At 42.4% G+C, this 20,836-nt stretch overlaps 3 protein-coding genes across 10 annotated transcripts; 2 read left to right on the top strand and 1 right to left on the bottom strand.

Moving 5' to 3' along the window:
* Positions 1-179: 179 nt before the first annotated feature.
* Positions 180-6,199, top strand: prkag3a (protein kinase, AMP-activated, gamma 3a non-catalytic subunit). Of its 8 annotated transcripts, none has more exons than XM_031558137.2 (14): positions 180-780; positions 1,042-1,078; positions 1,296-1,402; positions 1,653-1,734; positions 1,849-1,907; positions 2,137-2,197; positions 2,961-3,015; positions 3,299-3,425; positions 3,523-3,688; positions 3,893-3,930; positions 4,356-4,502; positions 4,612-4,705; positions 5,160-5,329; positions 5,584-6,199. In XM_031558137.2, the coding sequence occupies exons 1-13, from the start codon at positions 763-765 to the stop codon at positions 5,171-5,173; spliced, it is 1,005 nt and encodes a 334-aa protein (XP_031413997.1). In that variant the 5' UTR covers positions 180-762; the 3' UTR covers positions 5,174-5,329; positions 5,584-6,199. The 8 variants fall into 8 exon arrangements, with proteins under 8 accessions (XP_031413997.1, XP_031414000.1, XP_031413998.1 ...); XM_031558140.2 differs by having other exon boundaries at positions 181-780; positions 1,046-1,078; positions 4,612-4,788; positions 5,113-5,329; XM_031558138.2 differs by having other exon boundaries at positions 181-780; positions 2,137-2,182; positions 4,612-4,788; positions 5,113-5,329.
* A 163-nt stretch (positions 6,200-6,362) lies between these two features.
* retreg2 (reticulophagy regulator family member 2) lies at positions 6,363-14,092 on the top strand. Its single transcript, XM_012823436.3, has 9 exons — positions 6,363-6,723; positions 7,334-7,437; positions 7,742-7,772; positions 7,998-8,127; positions 8,477-8,561; positions 9,269-9,406; positions 10,168-10,256; positions 10,548-10,683; positions 11,121-14,092. Exons 1-9 carry the CDS (start codon positions 6,473-6,475, stop codon positions 11,936-11,938), a joined length of 1,782 nt encoding a protein of 593 aa, XP_012678890.1. The 5' UTR covers positions 6,363-6,472; the 3' UTR covers positions 11,939-14,092.
* Positions 14,093-14,152: 60 nt separating this feature from the next.
* Positions 14,153-20,703, bottom strand: LOC105896635 (tubulin beta-4 chain). Its single transcript, XM_012823411.3, has 4 exons — positions 20,537-20,703; positions 15,642-15,750; positions 15,415-15,525; positions 14,153-15,303 (listed from the first exon to the last, which is right to left on the bottom strand). The coding sequence occupies exons 1-4, from the start codon at positions 20,591-20,593 to the stop codon at positions 14,246-14,248; spliced, it is 1,335 nt and encodes a 444-aa protein (XP_012678865.1). The 5' UTR covers positions 20,594-20,703; the 3' UTR covers positions 14,153-14,245.
* Between the last annotated feature and the right edge of the window lie 133 nt (positions 20,704-20,836).

Genomic DNA, 20,836 nt, shown 5'->3' with positions numbered 1-20,836 from the left:
GGCTGGTACACCTCCTTGTAAAAAATGGAAGAAAAGCTTTCACACGCATGTCATTGCCAGCTTAACTGCCAAAAGACACCAGTTAGTGTGTTGCAAGCTTCTATCAGTATCAGCTGGGCTGTTGGTGGTGGTTGCAAGGTTTTTGCATGCCTTTTAGGAAGTTAGCTTACTAGTTTTGGAACAGAACTCCGTATTGCTGCTTTAATTGCATGAATGCCTGATATATAAAATCTTCTCTTTTACTGAATACTTTTACTGCTTTGCTGTCACAGTCTATGCCAGAATGCCGCAAATATTTCCCTTTCACCTGTATTTATCTTAAAGTATTCCTTATCTTGGACGACTATTTTTCATGCTTTTGGCGATTCTATCACCTTAAGAGGGAGGGCTTGGATATCTTAAACAGCATATTTCTCATAGCACAGTTGCCTAATATAGTTCAACCTGTAGGCGCGTTGACGTTCCAACACCCGAGCGCTCTGACATATGTAAAACGGACAACTTTACGGCTGTTTTTAACATCGTGTTTGACTTCGAATACCACCTGTCTTTTAACCCTGCAACGTCTTGTGCGGTACCACAAGTCACCGACTTCCTACGCACTGTAACCCTCGCGTTGGACTCGGAGCTGCATTCCACCCTTTGAGTCTTGCCCCTAATTTAGACCTGCTGCTCTGTAGGATCCGAGAAACGGACATGGTCATAGTCTAGGCTCGGCTACATCGACAGGGGCACGGCGTTTCCACGGGACACATTCACAGCATGGAAATTACCAAGCAGGTAGGACGCTGGTGAGAAATGTGCCTGATAGATTTGGCTATGTGAAGTATTCACGATATTGGTGTCGGTGTGAATACTGGGGCCGTGCCAAATGTCACAGTACCCGTACGATTCCTAAAAGTTAACGTTGCCCTTTACTAGTTTGGTCTCAAGGGGTGGACTAGTTCCCACTGATACATGCACACGAGATCGTAAATACGTGTATCTGTCATAGAGATTAGGTTACAGGTTGCTGGCCTAATGACATTGTCTCTTGGACAGGTAGCATCTCAAGATGAACTCCCCAAGACCGACACAGGTAGCCATTTCACACATAACATTGTAATTTGTATGTTGATCAAGAAATTGCAAGTAGGACACTGGCTAAACCATTTCAGTGGTAAATAATGTCACATTTAAGGTTATTAAACGCTAAACGCTCTAAACGCTTGGTTTGGATATCACCGGTATTTGCCACAAGTAGGCCACTCCATGTTACGCAAATGTAGCACTCCATCTTCTGACATTCTGCCCAGCCACTGATCCTGATGCAGAGGTGTACATGAACTTCATGAAGAAGCACTGTTGTTATGATGCCATGCCAACAAGTTGTAAACTGGTCATATTTGACACCACGCTACAGGTGAGCATTGCATGGTTCTCCCTCGCACCACCCCCTTAAGTCGATAAGCAAATACAATGTTCATAATATTTTCATACGGTTAAGACATACTACACACGAATACATCGCCTAGACGCCTATACATACATCTACTGCCATGGAGTGGCGAGTGTGCAATGTCCAGATTCTCCTGCAGTATTTTAGATTAAATAGTGTGACAACTCGGTAGGCCCATAAAAATATGATGTATTGTTGATATTTTTGTGCACAGGTGAAGAAGGCCTTCTTTGCTCTAGTGGCAAATGGCTTAAGGGCCGCTCCGCTTTGGGACAACAAGTTGCAAAGATTCGTGGGTAGGCTAAATGTCTCTTTATGTGCCAGTGGACAAACATGTTGAAATGGCAGAGTTGTGTCCATATCTGTGTATCTCTGAAATCTAATTCCTTTCTTTCTCTCATTCTTGACAGGTATGCTCACCATCACAGATTTTATCAATATTCTTCATCGCTACTACACATCTCCCCTGGTATGCTCCTCATACTGCCATGCATAAGTGCAGTGACATTTAAAAACCATTGCAAACAGGACAACCTGGCATTTTGATTTTTAATTTGAGACTAAGTTGAAAATGTCCAACACAGTGTTTTGTATCAGTGGAAAACAATAGGTGGTTAAGGAACTAAGAGAAATAGGTTGCATAATGCATTGTGGACAGACACAACAAACGGGGTAATGTTGGTTGCCGTCTCTTGTAGGTTCAGATCTATGAGCTGGAGGAACACAAGATTGAGACTTGGAGAGGTGATTCATCTCAAAGTAAATGCCCCGGAGATACTAACATCTGTTCTCACCCATGTTTTGGATTAATTGTGTTGTGTCACTGTGAATGGCGCGAACGGCCTATTTTTAGAACGCATTAGCGAGTTATGTGTTACACCAAGCAACCATTTACCTTTGGAGACGAAGAGCTTTTGTTTTTTGCACATTGTGTTACACCATATTTCATTTGCTTGCTTATTGCATTAAGTATAATGTGTCAAAGTCACAGTGGGGAATTTTCCCATGCTAAGTACTGTGGCGAGCTAGCCCAGAAGGATGGAAGCGGACTCAAAGGTCTCAGGTTTAAAGGCAAGTCCCGTGCCCCATACACCGCACGACCCCAGGAAATGGCGCTTTATTAGTGCAACTCCTGTGCCCCATACACCGCATGACCACTGGAGTGCAAAGAACACACTCAGAACAAGATACAAAAGGTAGGTCTTAAACACAGACATGACTTAGACATAAGACACGGAGGAAATGATAACAGTAATGCACACCAACATTAGACCCAAAAATGGAGAGATAAACTGCACCATTTTAAAACATTAGGCACAGAATTAAAACATTAACATTCTGCAAAGTATTATGAGGCAACTATTACACAAATGGATGCGCTTCTAGCCCCTGGCACGTTACAGTACGGCCCTATCTCATCAGTCAATGGATATTTTATGTTCAGAGTGACTTTGGGGAATTCCCATGCCAACCGTGCCCCTAGTGTCTCACTGTGTAATTGTCTCGTTTGTCTCCTCATCAGATGTTTGTCTTCAGGGCTGTAACCGCTGTCTCATCAGTATCACCCCTGATGCCAGGTACTGTCCAGCTTAGTGGCATGGCCTCTTAATAGCAGGACTTCATAGAGTGACTTTACTTTATCTTTGGCAATGAGTAACATAAAATGTTGATTTACTGACTTTCTGTTTAGTACTGGAGGTTAGATAGCTGAAATGACTCACACTCATTTGTGACACATCTGTACTGTAAATTGTTATGTTAGAAATTACATGGCAAACTCTAGCCTGTGGACTGTTGTTAACTGTGTTGTGGTTGGCAGACATGGAAAGTGATTGCCAGTCTCACCTCCTCTCCCTGTAGTCTCTTTGATGCCATCTTCTCCCTCCTGAAGCACAAAATCCACAGACTACCAGTCATTGATCCAAAGTCAGGAAGTGTGCTTCACATTCTGACACACAAGCGCATCCTCAAGTTCCTTCACATATTTGTAAGAACTGTATTAAACATTTCTTGGACCGAATTACAGTTACAATGCTTTTTCTCTGATTTGATGATGGAGGCATTTCATTTTTCCTGTCACATAGGGAGCTATGATACCAAAGCCTCAATTCTTGCAGAAAACCATGGAGGAGGTTGGCATTGGGACTTTTAAAGACATTGCCACCGTGCAAGATACTGCCACACTTTATGATGCCTTATCTGTGTTTGTGGAGCGGAGGGTGTCTGCTCTACCAGTTGTTGACAGCAAAGGTATGCTAAAGCCTGACCTTCTATCTGGCCTTCTGAACATATTACCTGGCAGATGTCCAGAGTTATTTCTGTTCAGTATAGAAGAACTGGGAGTTACATATAGCATACATTTATAAGCATACGTTTTAGATGAAGTTTAGAAAACTCACACAGTTGTTGAAGAAGGGGTTTTGATTTACAAATGTACTGTTTGTCTCTGTTCAGGAAAGGTTGTGGCTCTGTACTCCAGATTCGACGTGATTGTAAGTAAAATAGAATAGGGGACCTTTGTGTTTCATCAGGGTTCAGTTTGATTTATAAGTATAAACAAAATCAGCTTATTCATTATGCAAAAGTTAAGCATATCCACAAGGTGGTGCTTTATTATTGGATAAAGTACAGGGAATATATTTGTCAGTGTTCAGAAACCCCCATCCTTAGAGAATTTGTCCGAAAAGCTATTCTGTGTGGGTTGTATCTAGGCTCATACTCAAAATGAATGAATGAAAGATAATGTTTTCATATTCATGCAGTTAAATACATTTTACAATATCTAGCTTTAAGTATCTTACAGTGAAACTTTTAATGAAAGCGGTTGTAGCAATAGACAGTTTTCTGTATGTGTTTGTGTATTGCTCTCTCTCTCTCTCTCTCTCTCTGCATTCACTCTGTTGCACACTGTGTATAGAATCTTGCCGCACAGAAGTCCTACAACAACCTCAACATGACCATGCGGGAGGCTGTGCGGAGGCGAACGTGTTTTATTGAGGGCGTCATCAAATGCCACGGCCATGAGACCCTTGAGACTGTCATCGATAGAATCGTCAAAGCAGAGGTCGGCCATGCCAGAACAACCCAACTTTTATTAGATTTCACTCAGTGAAAAGTTGAACACACTGGATGTTTGTGAGTCTCTTGAGGCCTGTAACTCTCTTTCTGTGTAGGTGCATCGCTTGGTGCTGGTGGACAGAGAGGATGTGGTGAAGGGCATAATTTCTCTCTCTGACCTGCTTCAGGCCATGGTCTTAACCCCAGCAGGTATTGATGCCCTTTTCTCATAACCTCTGGTTGGAAATTGTCCGTCCTGCAACCTCCACCTAACTGCCCCTCCCCTGTCCCAGGTAGGCTCCCCTACCCCATAGTCCCTTCTTCTTATCCCCCTTTGGCTTGTTTCCAGTCTGTGGCACGTGTAAAACACTGGTGTCTATTTCCCCTTCTGTTTTTCTGAACATTTTGCTTGGAGATCACTGTTTGTTTTTGTATGCAACTAGTTGTAGTTCTGTTGGCAATTTAATTAAAGTTAAGCTTTTTATAATATTGTATTGAATTGGAAAGTATATAGACTATAGTAGTGAACAGGTTTGTAAATCAATATAACCAACAATACAGTATATTGAACATCATCATTGCTAAACAATACAAGGTGCATTCCTTGCTTTCCCCAGGTTTTGACTGGCAATGAATTCATTTTGTTCTCAACTGGTTGGTCCAGGTGCAAGAATATAGACATCTTTATGTTGCACGAATGATGGAAACTCAAACAGCAAGATCCCCTCACAAACACAGCAGAATTCAATGTATTATAAGCCTCACTGACCTACAAAGTCTGCCAAGTCTCCTACAGCCATTTTCCCCCAGTGGAGACAAAGTAAACACACTTAGGTTGGCCATGTTGCTTTTCTCAACTGTCATCCAACCCTTGTTTTGTTTACCCATTTTCTGAAGCGGGACTTTCCAGTAAAGGTTGTCGCATTACTAGAAATGGTAGAGAAGTCTCCTCAGGCTTGCCTTGTAGCATGTTCTCGCTATCAAATTACTTTAATATCTGAAATATGCATTCATTGTCAAATTCTTTTGGCTCTGTAAATTTCAGGTACTCATTCATTCATTTATTGGTGCTCTGTTTCATATTTTAGAGATTACCTGCAAGTAAGACAAGTCAACCTTTTGATCTGATTCATGATTGAAGGAAGAAAATGTGATGTGCTCTCAAGATAATTCCAAGAGATGGACGAAGCGTTTCTGTGTGCTTTTGTTTGTTCACCTTCTTTTCTTAATACTGAAGAAAGACCCACTAACAAAATAATGAATCTGTCAAGATCCAAAAGACAAGTAAGGGATAATGTATAATCTGCTGCCGGTCTGTATGGGAAAATAAAGCCAGACTTCAGGGCGAACAGGAGGTCCCTAGGTCTTTTTTCGTCCTGAATGGATTTATTTCCCTATACTGACCGGCGGACTGCAGATTATCCTGCTTATTATACGGTTACTTGCCAAAACGATAAAATACACTCCTCAAACATATTTCTTTTTAGTGGAAGTTTTTGCAACATTCTGAGGAGCTGTATAATAAGACAAGATAATTACTGTCAAATTATTTCAGAGCTGATCACTATAAACAATCATGTACATGTGCTTGTCTTATTAAATCTGGCTGTACAGTTGATCAAATTGATTTCACGATTACCCTGTGTCGTATGCGCTATTGATGTGCCACAACATTATGTTTTTGTAATAAATATTTTTCTAAAAGATTTCGTCAGCCTGTTTCCTATTTGCAGAATGAAAGACATTGTATACTCGGTGTTACTGAATCCCTGTGAGGAATGTTTGGCAGCCTCTTTGTCCAGAAGAGGTCACTAAAATGCCCATGAGAACAGTACTTGCAGCTGTAAACAAGAGACACGTGACCTGGTGAGCCTGTAATATCGCTTCTCGCATTTTTTCTAATCCATGACGGCCTTTGACGGATCCACCTTACCATACCCCGTGATCTACACAACAACATAACAAAGTGGGGAAAAGATGGCGAGCGTGGAGGAGGCCAGACGCCCCTCTGTTTCCTCGTCTTCGATCGGTCTAGAGGCCTTGTTCCCAGCCGGGGGATCTGAACAAACTTGCGGAGATGGGAACCCGGAGCTAGTGCGACTTCGTGAACGGCTCCAGGGCTGGCTGTCGCAGTACGAGCCCTTGGTGCTGGGGGTGCAGAGACTACTCGTATGGGAGAGGCCGCTGTACAGCATCATTGCCGCTCTCACGCTTAATACCTTGTTCTGGTAAGAACTGAACGGCAGATAAAGATAACAGATTTATTAATAGCCGTATTATCATTTAAAGGAAGGAAGTGTGCCCAACATGTGCCCATTAATCTGTGACAGTGGGCGAGAGATAATCCCTATAATATACTGAGAAGCTAATTATTGTTAGCTTGCCAACTAGCTAGCTACCTCCCAGTGTGAGCTCATCTGTTTCGTGAGCTACCGATAGCAGACTTTCAAGCGAGGGTTTTGGCAAGCCAGTTCGAAGTTCTATCTTAACGCTAGTTTTTAGAAGGTGACAAAAAATACTGCGCCTGGCTATTTGCGAGGCCTATTGCCAGAACTCTGTTGTCAACATGTTGTCTGGCTTCGGTGTTTCAGTTCCGTGGCATTGATAATGAGAGGAAATGTCAGTGTGACAACTGTCAATCATAGACCATATGGCTTTGCTTGTTTTGCTCCTTTTCAGTATTTAATACATGTGACCAAACTTGTGCAAGTCGTTAACTGGGTGATTGAAAACATCGCGGCTGTCTGTCTTGCCAGACAATTTAGAATATTGGAACGTAATTGAAGTTCACATGATTGGGAATTGATTTGGGTTGTTTGTATCCGTATGTCTTTGTAGGCTCTTATCGTCAACCTATTTGCGACCTCTATTTCTTTTGAGTGTCTCTCTCCTTGGTCTCATATTGCTGGAAAGATGGAAAGAAAAGCTTCCAAAAATACCTGGTATGTTTCCCCTCCTCTCCTAATGTACACTGAAACTTACAATACATGTGATATGCCTCTTGATAGTAGTGTATTGTGAATTAAGTCTATGATCTAGTATATATGTGCGATAATGCTGCATTTGCGCAAATCACACGTCACGTAGCCCTTGTGATATTTAGCACTGCTCTAATGGCATGTCGTTTGGTGTAATTTTATATAATGTCAAAGTACAGTATTTATACATATCTACATCTATAAATGTTTGTTCGCCTATGCTTTGAATAATTCCCCTGTCCTTTTGTGTCCTTTTTTTCCCATATAGTCTGGAATCCTGAGGCTGCCACTGTTGATAGGTAATTATCTAAAGTAAACAGTCGGTGTCCATGCCAGTAGACTGGGTAATAAACCCTGGCACATAAAATTCAGGACAACACTGCAGTGCAAAAAGTTTTTGTGATCAATTGAAAATGATGTTGTTGCTGTGCTTTATTTAGTCCTGATGATATTACATGTGTTATGAGGTTATATGTGTTGAGGAGGTAATATGACTGGAGAAATGGTTGTGTTGTGATAACTAGGGAGACCATGACTGTGCAGCCTCGTCTCCTGAGTGTGGCTGAACTTAGCCATCACCTGGCAGACAGCTACCTGACATGCAGCCTATACATACAGGAGATGCTCCAGTTCAAACGGCAAAACCACGGCAAGGTAGAGTTCATGTACAAATGTCACATGCCTGAATACACTTGTTTCACCCACAATAAACACTTCTCAACAAGTACTTGCAAATATATTCTCAAGTGCACACCTGTGCAAGCATGCAGATATTCACACACATTTATGCAGATGGTGGTTTATGAAAGCTAATGCTTACAGGCACTTTTATGACCAGCCTTGTGTACTGACTGCTGGTAAATATGTTGTCTGGCATGTTCAACTGAAAAGGTGTAGTTTTAGTAACAGCAATAGTATAGTCATAGGTTTGTGAATTCACATAATAGATCTACCCGGTGTTTGGTATATTGCTAATATTTTTTGTGCCGTTTTTGCCACTTAGTTCTGTGCCATGATGTGCGGCGGGTGTTTTGTGTTGGCTGCTGTTGGTCACTATGTGCCAGGAATTATGATTTCCTACATCATCGGTAAGTTTATCCTCCTTTTCCGATCAAACATTCCAGACACACAAAAGAAAGCACAAAATGTAAAGACTGATAACAGAACACGCATACCTTCACTCTTTTCTCGATAACTTAGTCTTAAAACATGATATTAGTCCTTATCTTGGAGTCACACATATGTTTGAACTTTGTAGTTGTGCCTCGGTTTCCTGATTCATTTCTTAGTTTGTACTGGAACTAGCCAGTCTTATCAGCCTCAGCTGTCAGTGACCTTGCTTTGTCATTCTGGTTACAGCTGAAACGCACCTGACTTCAGTTTTACCCCACTGATCTGGGGCATTCCTCTATTGATTATGTTTATCAGTTGCATTGCGGCTTGGTTTACATGGAAACCTGTCTCCACGGTAACCGTGTACTGATAAGACTGTGCGAGGCGGACACACTTGTACAGCTGTGTGGGTCACTGTACTCTTGTTGACTCACTTCAAAGGGTACTCCTCTGACCAGGATTGACCGTTAATGAATAATCGTGCCTCTTGCTGAATGAATTCAAATTGGTAATAGTAATGGCCATACACGGGTTCAGTATGCAAGAAGAACATGCACTAATGAATGATAACTTTAGTGTACAGTAAATGGCTTTTATTCAAAGTGCTGAATTAAAAGATATTTGTTAAAAGTTGGTTGTGTGTTTGTGTGTGTGTGTGTCTGTGTGTGATGGTTGTGCCCAGTGTTGAGCGTGTTGCTCTGGCCACTGGTTGTGTATCACGAGCTGATCCAGAAGATGTACACTGGCCTGGAGCCCATCCTGATGAAGCTGGACTACAGCATGAAGGGGAACACCCAGCACCGCAAACACGACAAGCGGAGTGAGTCTCTTAAGCACAGCTGACACTTTCATTTTCTCCCATCCCGTTTTATTTTGTGCCCCGTAGCACCTCATACAGTCATACATCATAAAAAGTCACTGGCAATCTGGCAGATAAACAATGTATCTACATCCTGAAGTGCTAGATTTAATTACTATCAGCTCTGTGTCACTTAAGATATAATTCACAGGCTACGCACATTATGTTGTTCGGCAGGAACCCTTGCTTAATACAATATTTTTTAATACAGTTTTGGCACTGGTGGCAGCACAGATACTGGCTCATTTTTCATTGCTGTCTTTGTTAATATTTTGTATTAGCATTCAGTTTTGCTCTGGTTAGTGAGATTGCCATTGGATGCCTCATGTGGCATAGGTTCTCTGCCTCACCACAGCATTGTGTCAGCCTGTTCCTGATCTTGACTGTTGCTTAAATATTGTTGCTATGGAAACCAGCTCTCCACACAGTTCGTGGTGTTAGTGTGACACAGCTGAGGCCAGTGAATGGGATTGAAATGGATTCAAATTGTGCTACAGGTGTGTGTGTGTGTGTGTGTGTGTGTGTGTGTGTGTGTGAGACACTGGTAAATGCTGATGGATGGATGTGTGCATGTTTTTAATGGCCATCCATGGATGGGTGTTCCTGTGCAGCTTTCATATGTTTGTGTTTATGTGTGAGACAGAGCCATGAATGTCTATGTAGTGTTCATGTACTGAAGTTCATATTTGTGTGTGTGTGTGTGTGTGTGTGTCTTTCCGCAGAGGTGAAGAAGGAGTCTGAGGAGGGCGATGAGCCGAGAGCGGAGACAGAGAGTGATAGCGAGGAGGAGCTCTCCTGCTTCGCTCCCACGGTGAGAGCTGCCTTTTCCCACACTGCACACAGGGCCACTGGCAAGGGAGATGACATGAGATATGATGAGATTAGCCAGGGGTCCGCATGACTGGAATGGTTGAAAGAACCAGAGACTGAGTAAAATGCCCTCTTCGACTCCGTCTGCGTTATTGCCAAAGTATATGCATATTTGCTCAAGCTGACTGGTCGGTATATAACAGAGTCTCCTAAACAGATTAGAGTGTTGTGGCCTTAAACTAACCTTCCTGGATGAACTTGAGCTCATTGGAGTTGTATTCCTTTGATGTAGGTGGATGTAAAGACCACAGCGTTGGCCATGGCCATCACAGACTCGGAGCTCTCTGACGAGGAGGCGAGCATCCTGGAGAGCGGAGGGTTCTCCGTGTCCAGAGCCACCACCCCACAACTGACTGACGTCTCTGAAGGTCTGAGATGCCTGGGAAACCATATCATGACAGTAGTATAGATTCTAACTGTATAGTAGCTTTTCAGCAGCTCCAACTAAGTACTGATGAACAAATATTCTGTACATTGTGGGCACATTGGTTTGATGTGGTGCCAACACATTGAGGTGACAGGAAACCACTGCAGTGTAGCTCACTGTGCTGTGCAGATTTTGAAATCCTTCAGACAAAAGCGTCATATTAGAAACATATTTAAATACCTTAAATAGTACGTGCAGGTGAATAATACATACGTATTTACTGCTTCATTGTGAATCCACTACTGATATTGTGCTTTGGATTTAATTTGGACTAACAGTTGATAATCTCATTGAAATCCTATAGTGCCTAATGCTTTTGATGAGCATAGTAAGATATAAGTGCGATGTGAATTTTTTTTAAATCCCTCCCCCCCACAGACCTGGACCAGCAGAGCATGAACAGTGAACCGGAGGAAACGTTCTCCAGAGATCTTCCTGAATTCCCCTCCGTGGATGACTTCCCTTCCATGGAGCACGGTTTGTTCCACTTCCCCCTAGGTGCCTCAGCACCAGCAGAGGGTTCCACGGGGGAACATCCAGAATCGAACTCCCAAAGCCCAGCCAGCCTGCTCCTCCAGCACTTAGCGTCCCCTCTCCATTTCGTCAATACTCACTTCAACGGGCATAGCAGGCTCGCCAAGGCTAGTCAGGCAGCTGCAGTTGGGTTGGGGAAAGAAGAAGAGGAAGAGGAGGGTGTGACCCCAGTCGAGGTGACCCCAGAGGCGCCGGGCCCCAGCCGCTCCCTCGAGGAACTGAGCGAGGAGATCGTGAGCACGGCCATCTCAACCGTGGTCCAGAACACGCTGTCGGCCCTACTGCGCACCACTGAAGCCATGGAGGCGCCGTGCATGGAGGAATTCATGCCTACCGAAACGCCCCCGTGCCCCATGGAGTCAACCTTGGAAGCCCCTGCCAGCACCACCACCACCTCTGCCCTCCACCACGCAGCCGGTCTCGGTGTGGACGAGGAGGAGGAGGAGGAGGAGGATGTGACCAGGGAAGCCAGCGTGGAAGAACTGCCGGACGTCACGCTCATGCCGGCCGAGGAAGAGGACTTTGAGCTTCTGGACCAAAGCGAACTGGAGATGATGGACGAAGGGTTGGGTTTGGGCCTTGACGGACAGGGGGTGGATACAACAGGCTCCACAACGCCAGACACACCGGCCAGTGGCGATCAGCAACGTAACACGTCCTAGCTTCCCAGGCCATCTCATCTTCCCTCTTTCACCCTTGCCTGTACTGAAATGCTCCTTTTATTTATAGTTTCATGTAGATATATCATATACCAACTTATTCACTTACAGAGGGCGTATACACTTATAGATCAGGCGCAGTCAGTTAGTCCTTTTTTTCTGTGTGTGCGTGTGTGTGTGTGTGTGCAAGTGTGTGTTTCTTTTGAAAGGGGGAAATCACTGTGACTGATCTGGGCCTGTTATCATGAAGACGTAATTAAATGTGGCCCATTTTACGTTTCGCGTCCTCCCAAGCTACCGCAGTGTCATTCAAGAAAATTAAAACAGAAGTTTGAGCTCTTTGGTGATAGCATCGTGTTGGTGTTCATTTTTGTGTAGGGATGGAACCAGTAATTGGTGGTTGTCAAATGCAGCGACTCAAGTGTTCCAAAGCCTACTCAGAATCGACACCATCATCTTTGCAGCCTTGTCTGACAGATTTTTAAAAACACTGTGGCCTGATTCTCTCAGGTTGGAAGTTTGTGGCATTGAACCAGTCTTTTCTTGATATACCCTGACGGTTGTCCTTGGGCTTTTTTTTTCTGGATATGATCCTAAGCCGAATAGGGCGTTAATGATGTCTAACCCAGGGAACAAGACAAGCAAGCTGAAGTGATCATGTGTGAGTTGTGAGGAGTGATCGTTACCCAAGGAGATAGGATTGGATCCCTGATGTTAATATGTTAACATTTTTGCTTTTATCTTTTTTTTTAATAGAGCTGAAATAATATAAATATACACAGAGAATATAAATATATACATATTTTATCCCTATGGTCAGTAAATTGGAATGGTTTTATTTAAAAGATGTGGTCAGTGTACTTTAGAAAAAGGAAGACACCCGTCCCAAAAAAAAATTCAGGGCGTAATACCAACATTTGGCTGTTATTATTCAAACTAGACTTGCACAGTTTGTACATACTCTTGTTTATTTTGCATGGAGGATAGTGGTGTGAAGTGACCGATAACTGACAATCCCTCTAATGCCATCAACTGCCAAATGAAAGCAGATTGGGGGGGGGGGGGAACAGACATACAGTTTATGTATTGTGTGTATCTCCTACAGCACTCTTAAACGGAGCAAGATAACTGTGTAGTGTTGCAGTATAATCTATCTTACTAACAAAAATAATCATACCATACAGTAGTATGGCCACAGTATGTACAGTGTGTACCATTGACCCCCTAACATCCTAATCGTGTTCTCTGACACAAGCTTCTTGCTAATGGCTAACAGTTGGAAAGAACATTTGATACAATCAGAAGGTCTGTCATAATCACATCAAATTAGAGGCAAATTTGCCAACCTTTAGCCCACCTCTTCAGAGATGGAATATTACAATATGGACTAAAGCATTATTATCACTTCTACTGGTGTTTGGTTTTAACTATTCATCATGAAATAACAAAGTGCTTCTTAATTGTATGTCCTGTATTGGGTTCCTCCCATGCAAGTCCATGGTGCATGAAATTGGGATTGCAAAAAGCACTTACGTACACCACTGTGGTTTGTGTTTTGTTCATAGAGCTGTTTTAAGGCCTTTTGAGTCAAGCATAGTATGGTTAGGCCTAATAGTAGATATTTTCACTGAATATACCTGTTCATTCCTAGATCATTTGATCTGAAAGGCATTTTCTACAACCCATGTGTTGGAAATCAGCTTCGGTTTGCCTTCAACAAATTATGTATCTTTTTAATATATATCTTGCAAGCTATGAATTATTTTATCAGTGGTTGAATGACCTCTTAAAATGTCCTTTATTGGACTCACTGACTGCGAATTACACCGGACTTCTTGATTTTACCAGGGAAACTGAAAGTATGATCACTTTTGTAATGTTCACACATTCAACATGCCATCCTTCACTGAAAAATGTATCACATGTTCCTGAGATGATCTTGAGACTGCAAGTTGGACATTCTACATGGGTGATGCTTTGGTTTATATTCAAGAGAATGTTATAACTACTTAATGTACAAGAGTATGTAAAGTCAACTGAAACAACTACAGTATGTTTTTCAAAAGAAGTTTTCAACTGTCATGTTCTGTACTATAGAAATGTATGTATTTGCTCATGCTTTTACTGCTTCTTGACCTATAAAGGCACTTAAACTTCCGATGAATGGAAAATCTTTTCTTTGAATTCCACTCTGTGAGACAAGAAACGATTACCAAAAGTGGTTAAGTAAATGTATTTTTAATATAAAGTCACCACCTCACATACACAAAAAAGGAAAGTCAGGGGAATGACATTTTTTTTTTTCGGTCTTCAACCCATTTCCTCCTCACCCTCTTCAAACTCGCCCTCTTCTTCTGCAGTGGCATCCTGATACTGCTGGTATTCAGATACCAAGTCGTTCATGTTGCTCTCAGCCTCCGTGAACTCCATCTCATCCATGCCCTCTCCAGTGTACCAATGCAAGAAGGCCTTGCGGCGGAACATGGCAGTGAACTGCTCTGAGATGCGTTTGAACAGCTCCTGAATGGCTGTGCTGTTACCAATGAAGGTGCCCGACATCTTGAGGCCCCGAGGCGGAATATCACAAACAGCCGTCTTCACGTTATTTGGGATCCACTCCACAAAGTAGCTGCTGTTCTTGTTCTGAACGTTCAGCATCTGCTCATCCACCTCCTTCATTGACATGCGGCCACGGAAGATGGCAGCCACTGTTAGGTAGCGTCCGTGACGAGGGTCGCAAGCAGCCATCATGTTCTTGGCATCAAACATCTGCTGGGTGAGTTCAGGCACGGTGAGGGCACGGTACTGCTGGCTACCCCTGCTGGTGAGGGGGGCAAAACCGGGCATGAAGAAGTGCAGACGGGGGAAGGGTACCATGTTTACTGCCAGCTTGCGGAGGTCGGCATTCAGCTGGCCTGGGAAGCGAAGGCAGGTGGTGACTCCACTCATGGTGGCAGACACCAAATGGTTAAGGTCACCATACGTGGGGGTGGTTAGCTTCAGTGTGCGGAAACAGATGTCATAGAGGGCTTCATTGTCGATACAGTAGGTCTCATCTGTGTTCTCAACCAATTGATGGACCGACAAGGTTGCATTGTAAGGCTCCACTACTGTATCTGACACTTTAGGAGAAGGGACTACACTAAAGGTGTTCATGATGCGGTCTGGGTACTCTTCACGAATCTTGCTAATCAACAAAGTTCCCATTCCAGATCCTGTGCCTCCACCTAAAGAATGAGTAAGCTGGAATCCCTGCAGACAGTCACAGCTCTCTGCTTCCTTCCTGACAACATCTAACACAGAATCCACTAGCTCCGCTCCCTCCGTGTAATGACCTTTTGCCCAGTTATTTCCAGCGCCACTCTGACCTGGAAAAATAAAGTGGCATAATAGACATTCACTGAAAACACTGAAGAATAAGAATTACAATATTGATTATACACATATTGTTGACAGGTGTGAGCAGTGATCTGACATACCAAAGACAAAGTTGTCAGGCCTGAAGATTTGACCAAATGGCCCTGACCGGACAGAATCCATTGTTCCGGGCTCCAAATCCACAAGAATTGCCCTAGGGACATACTTTCCACCTAGGAAAACAAAATGCAATGGCTACATTATATTCAGTCATCCATGTTTGTAGATTATATAATATGTCATTCTGATCACAAATTTGAATGCTACCATAACTTTTCTTCTGTCTTACCTGTTGCCTCATTGTAGTAGACATTTATTCTTTCCAGTTGTAGGTCACTGTCTCCATGGTAGGTACCAGTAGGGTCAATACCATGTTCATCACTTATCACCTCCCAAAACTGAAATGAAACGATGAGTTGGCACTTAGAACTCAGAGGGACACATGGCTCAGAATGCTACATTAGCTATGATACTCACTTAACTTGGCTGCTGGCATTGTAGGCAAGACACTTCATGGCAATGCATGTCTATGGCGCAAAAGGGGGGCGGTTCTGGTTTGCAAAAGGGCGTGTCGCGAGAATCCTATGCCTGAACCATTTGTTGGTAAAGGTCGAATGAGTTGGAATATAAAAATAAAACTTACCCAGAGCTTGCCTACGGATCAATAAATTATCGGACATATATTAACCATGTACATGTTAGACATTGTGTGTTGGTTTTTTGCTAATTCGTTATGCTAGCAAGATCATGTTTGCTATGTTAGTTATGGAGGTCACAAATGTAGCAACATAGTGCTTGGCTATCTTAAGAGTTTCACTAAATGAATGTTGCAATCTTAATTTTTTTTTAAGTGTAACTTCACCCCCAGCTCTGAGCCTAACTCCATTCACGGCATAATTTGGAAAAATGATTAAAAATGGGCAAGGGGCTGAGTGGGGCTGAGTACGTATGGCGTAAATTGCTGTAAATAATGAGTGTAGATAAAAAAAAATGAAAATGAGACTCTAAATCTCATTGTTTACACCAGCATCCGCCTTGCAAGGTTCAGGATGATTATAAACAGTAGATGGTGTGTTGAGCCATTTTCAACCCATAAAATTCAAATATCTACGTATATTTAGTTTCATCACAGTACAGCCACATTCGTTAATTTACAGCTCAAAAATAAATGTAAGTGTGCAGTAGCTCTGTCATATTTCATACACAGCAAGTCTTTCTGAGCGTCGTATGCTAGCTTCGAGTTCTGATTCGCCTTATTCACACGCGCCGCCATTTTGAAACGAAAACGAGGCTTGGTTGGGTAAACCCGACCGGAAGTCATTCTCTACCATACGAAGATAGATGGATACTTTATTAATCCAGAGGGAAATTTAGGAAGAGTAATGATGGACGGAGAAGGACCACACATCTTCTGCCCTTGCGGCATTAATAGATTGTTTTTTTACAACTCACCGTCAGCATCATGTTTATTTACTTGGCTAGCTAGCAAATGGCAGCTAAGTTATACTGTCAGAATTGATAGCACGAATGAGTCAAATTTGTAAAATGACAGGTGATTCATGACATCTTTACCAGGGTTAGTCTTGTGAATTACAATGCTTTTGCGGTCAGAAAGAGAGAGAGTGGCAGGGCAAGTGTGAGAGCGAGGGCAGTTCACTCCTTGAGAAAGAATGAGATCCCCTACATGGTCAAGGTAGCTAAGTTAGATGTTACAGCAACAGAAGGGAGGAATTGCTAATTGCTAACAAGATGCTAGCGGCGAAACCTAGCCTAGCGAAACCTGTTGAAATGTGCTTACTTTGACACTATGACAAACTAGTGAGTCAACGACTTTCCTAACACAGTCAATTATCAAACAAGTGCAACACAAGACGGCAAATAAGCTACTTACTAGTTTGGCAGACAGTAGTAACCTGGCGTCTTAAGGTAAACTTACATAACGCAGTAGGCTAATATGCCTACGGACCCTGGTATGACAATAGCACAGAGGCTATTCTCCATATTAAACGTCATTGCAGCGCCCCAATTTTTTTAAGCTTTTTTTTTTTTTTTAAAGGTTAGATTGCTAATCCTTACCCTTACCCTAAAGTACAATTGCTAAATACAGTTACTTTAAGGCAAAAGAGTTCCTCACGTTCAGAGGCTGTTCAAAGGTTGCTCATGTTGAGCTTTCTGGCACACACATTCCATGGTATGTTTGGTGCATTTCATAATAGCCAAGTAAATAAACATGATGCTGACGGTGAGCTGCAAAAAATAATCTATTAATGCCACGGTTATATAGCCTGGATGCCAGACGAACTTAGCCACGCCCACAAATTATTTGGTCGGGAAGTTCGGTCTGGTGTCGCTCCGTTGGGGAGAAATTATCTCCTCACAAAAATCTGTGAGGAGATATAGACCAATCAAATTGTCAGGGCGGGCTTTATACGATGATGGACAGATGATCAACCCTAACGTAATCAACCACGTCACCAAAGAGCTTTTGGGGTGAATTCGTTTTCAACAAACATGGCTGCCGTTGGAGAGCTGAAATGTGGAAATTCGAGTCTGTTTTAGAAGACATTGACAGCACATTCATTTTGAAAGAGGAACAGAGAAACGCGATCAAGGCATTTGTCGATCGAAAAGATGTTTTTGCCGTCCTTCCTACGGGATCCGGTAAAAGTTTAATGTATCAGCTGGCCCCATGGTCTACGTTATGGTCATACTACGTTGCTCTGATTGGTTGTAGGCCTATCCAATTGAGCGAAGAGGCCTTTTTTTCCCTAGTTCGGTTGAAACACGCCCCATAATCACAGCCCAACGGAGCGGTCTCAGACTCATATTCTGACTAGAATTATGAGTATGACATCGTCAGGCTAACGGTTATAGGGGGCAAGAGCAGAATATTTGTGGTCCATTCTCTGTCCATGTTCTCTTCGTATCGTAAAGAATGACTTCCGGTCGGGTTTATCAGGGTTCATACACATTTGGACCAATGGATTTCCATGACATTTCCATGACTTTAAACCAAATTTCCATGACCAAACATTTTGTGAAATCTCAGTGTATACATGAAAAAGTGATCAAATGTAGTATTTAAACTAACAATGATAATTCCAAAGCATACAGTATACAAAAATATGCAGTTTAAGCTCTGTGTCGTAAACTTAGTGCATTTTGTTAGCATTTTAATATGCTTCCATAGGCCATTGAATGCTGGGCGTGTACAAAAATCCCACATTTTTAAAGATTCATTTTAAGAAAATGAGACAGAACACCATCACAAATGTTTGATAATCTTTCCAAAACAGTTAGTTTCATGTTGGTAGCTGCTCTCATCACATAGGGACAGTTTTTTATACAGAGCACACATAGGAAGGTCTTTATATAATATCAAGTTTCTAGCTTTAACATTGAGCTTTCCACAGGCCTTCAAAGATGCTGCCACAGAGCGTAGAGTAAAACTTTCGCGCAAATTCAAGCACCCCGAATACTATGATATACCCAAGCCACAACCTGGAAGTCCATATTCTTCAAGTAATGGTAGCTGATTTTAAGACTAGAAAGTTTGAAGGAGCTAGTTTAAATACTTTTCTAGTTATAGCAATTTGAAAATGGTTCTTCAGAAAACGCTGCTAAAAAAGCGTCTGAAAATGCACATAACTTAGTTGCTAAAACATTTTGTTTGTGACAAAACTATTGGGAGTAGAGAGCTAATATTTCGCACTATACCTATTAAGAAGTGTATGAACATCCTTGATTTGTTTCAGTCAAATCTGAGATGGTCGAGTGGGGAGATGTTCTTTAATTTGGACGTTTGGCATGGAGTGTTGTAATCTGGCTATCGGGGAACATTCGTCGAAAGAGCAGGCTGGCATCTTCGGATGATTCAAAAGAATAATGCGAATTGGCCACGTTCAGTGCCCACATTACCTCCGCAGTTAGGACATTTTTCGTTACAGAATCGATTATCGACGCCTGCTTGGTAGCCGACGAGAGAGACGTGCTGCTTGGCGTAGCAGTTGCCCTCGCTGTGGTGATAGGGGTTGCTGAAGCTTCGCTAGTAGCAGCGCTCTGTTTGCTTCCTTTGGCATGGCTCGTTAATGGTAAATGCCGCCTCTCCCATGTTTGAAATGTCGAATGTTTTGCCACCACACAACCTACATTTTGCTCGTCCCGGGTCTTCGTCTGTTTTAACCCATGACATGTACTTTTCCATTTGTAGCCAAGCATGGTTAAATCTACACTTCCCTGACATTATCCCGTCCGCTTCCCTGAGTTACTGTTGCTATGGCCACCAAACTTTTCAGTTAGTATGAGAGCGTATATTTTGAGCGTATTTCTTTTAAAACCATATTAATTATTCAAACCTCAGCGTAAATAACCTTGAACAAATTTCCATGACTTTTCCAAAACTTTTGGAATTTAATTTTTTTCAAGCACTTTTCCAGGCCTGGAAATAACCATTTTAAAATTCCATGACTTTTCCAGGTTTTTCATGACCGTACGAACCCTGGTTTATCAAACCAAGCCTCGTTTTCGTTTTCAATATGGCCGCGACGTGAATAAGGCGAATAGACTGCTTATCTGTCTAGCAAGCGCGTACGTAGCAACCAGCCAGCAGACTTCAGAAAGCTAGGTGATTCCAAAAATGTCGAAATTTGTCTTAATGAGTCAGACGGGTTTTGGTGGTCATGACAACTAGGGCTAAGAGGTTATCATATTTGAATAAAAATCGGAATATTATTGGAAATATTGGATCAGTGGATTCCGCTGATCTGCATAAAAGGGAACTGGCTTCCGGGGAATTGATCGTCATGAAGTATCTTGCTCCTCCTTAAGTCTCTGATTATATTGCCTCGTGTGTAAAGGTCACCTTTACAAGTTAGCTGGCTAACCACCCTAGCTAACTATAACATAAATGCGATCTGATGCAACAAAAATGGCACTCATTCATCATACCTCCACTTTCCCTTGTTCACAAAGTTAACTTTAGCCTCCATGGCCAGAAAAGCAAATGTATAATGAGCACTGATGTTCAGTGGCTAATGTTCACATTTCGAAAAATTACGACAGCTACCTATCATAGCTAGCTAGCATGCTAACAAGGACACTAACATTAAGATAATGTTAACCACACCATCAATTTCAGTCACATTCATTATAGCTGATGCAATTATACTTAAATCATATACAGACCTTGGCGCCAATTTGATTTCCACATTGCCCAGCTTGCAAATGAACAATCTCCCTCATTGTGAATAGTGTAAAATTGGTGTTACAAGGGGAGCGCCTGATTCAACTGCCAAATGTCCGTTGAAAAGTTTGAAAAGAACGTCGAACGCTGTGTGCATCGGGTGAGTTGATTTCAGTGGCCAGGTCAGTTACGTCACAAATGGAATACTTACTACACGAATGGAATGCAACGAACATTTTTGAAGACTGCATATTTATTTTACATTCAAGTTCAAGTGTTTTATTTGTCACATACAACAAATG

The sequence above is a fragment of the Clupea harengus genome, chromosome 21 (genome assembly GCF_900700415.2).
Source record: "Clupea harengus chromosome 21, Ch_v2.0.2, whole genome shotgun sequence".
NCBI classification, from domain to species: Eukaryota; Metazoa; Chordata; class Actinopteri; order Clupeiformes; family Clupeidae; genus Clupea; species Clupea harengus.
The sequence above is the reverse complement of the archived record's forward strand: the minus strand, read 5'-3'. Positions and strand labels throughout refer to the sequence as shown.

Bases quoted from the DNA above. Each gene is read 5' to 3' on its own strand.
- prkag3a (XM_012823446.3), top strand. The intron at 3,426-3,522 runs GTAAGAACTGTA...CCTGTCACATAG, and splicing joins TCAAGTTCCTTCACATATTT to GGAGCTATGATACCAAAGCC. The intron at 4,503-4,611 runs GTCGGCCATGCC...CTTTCTGTGTAG, and splicing joins ATAGAATCGTCAAAGCAGAG to GTGCATCGCTTGGTGCTGGT.
- retreg2 (XM_012823436.3), top strand. From the start codon at position 6,473: ATGGCGAGCGTGGAGGAGGCCAGACGCCCCTCTGTTTCCTCGTCTTCG. The intron at 9,407-10,167 runs GTGAGTCTCTTA...GTCTTTCCGCAG, and splicing joins CCGCAAACACGACAAGCGGA to AGGTGAAGAAGGAGTCTGAG. The intron at 10,257-10,547 runs GTGAGAGCTGCC...CCTTTGATGTAG, and splicing joins TCTCCTGCTTCGCTCCCACG to GTGGATGTAAAGACCACAGC.
- LOC105896635 (XM_012823411.3), bottom strand. From the start codon at position 20,593: ATGAGGGAGATTGTTCATTTGCAAGCTGGGCAATGTGGAAATCAAATT. The intron at 15,751-20,536 runs GTCTGTATATGA...GTTTCATTTCAG, and splicing joins GAAATCAAATTGGCGCCAAG to TTTTGGGAGGTGATAAGTGA. The intron at 15,526-15,641 runs GTAAGACAGAAG...TTGTTTTCCTAG, and splicing joins CTACTACAATGAGGCAACAG to GTGGAAAGTATGTCCCTAGG.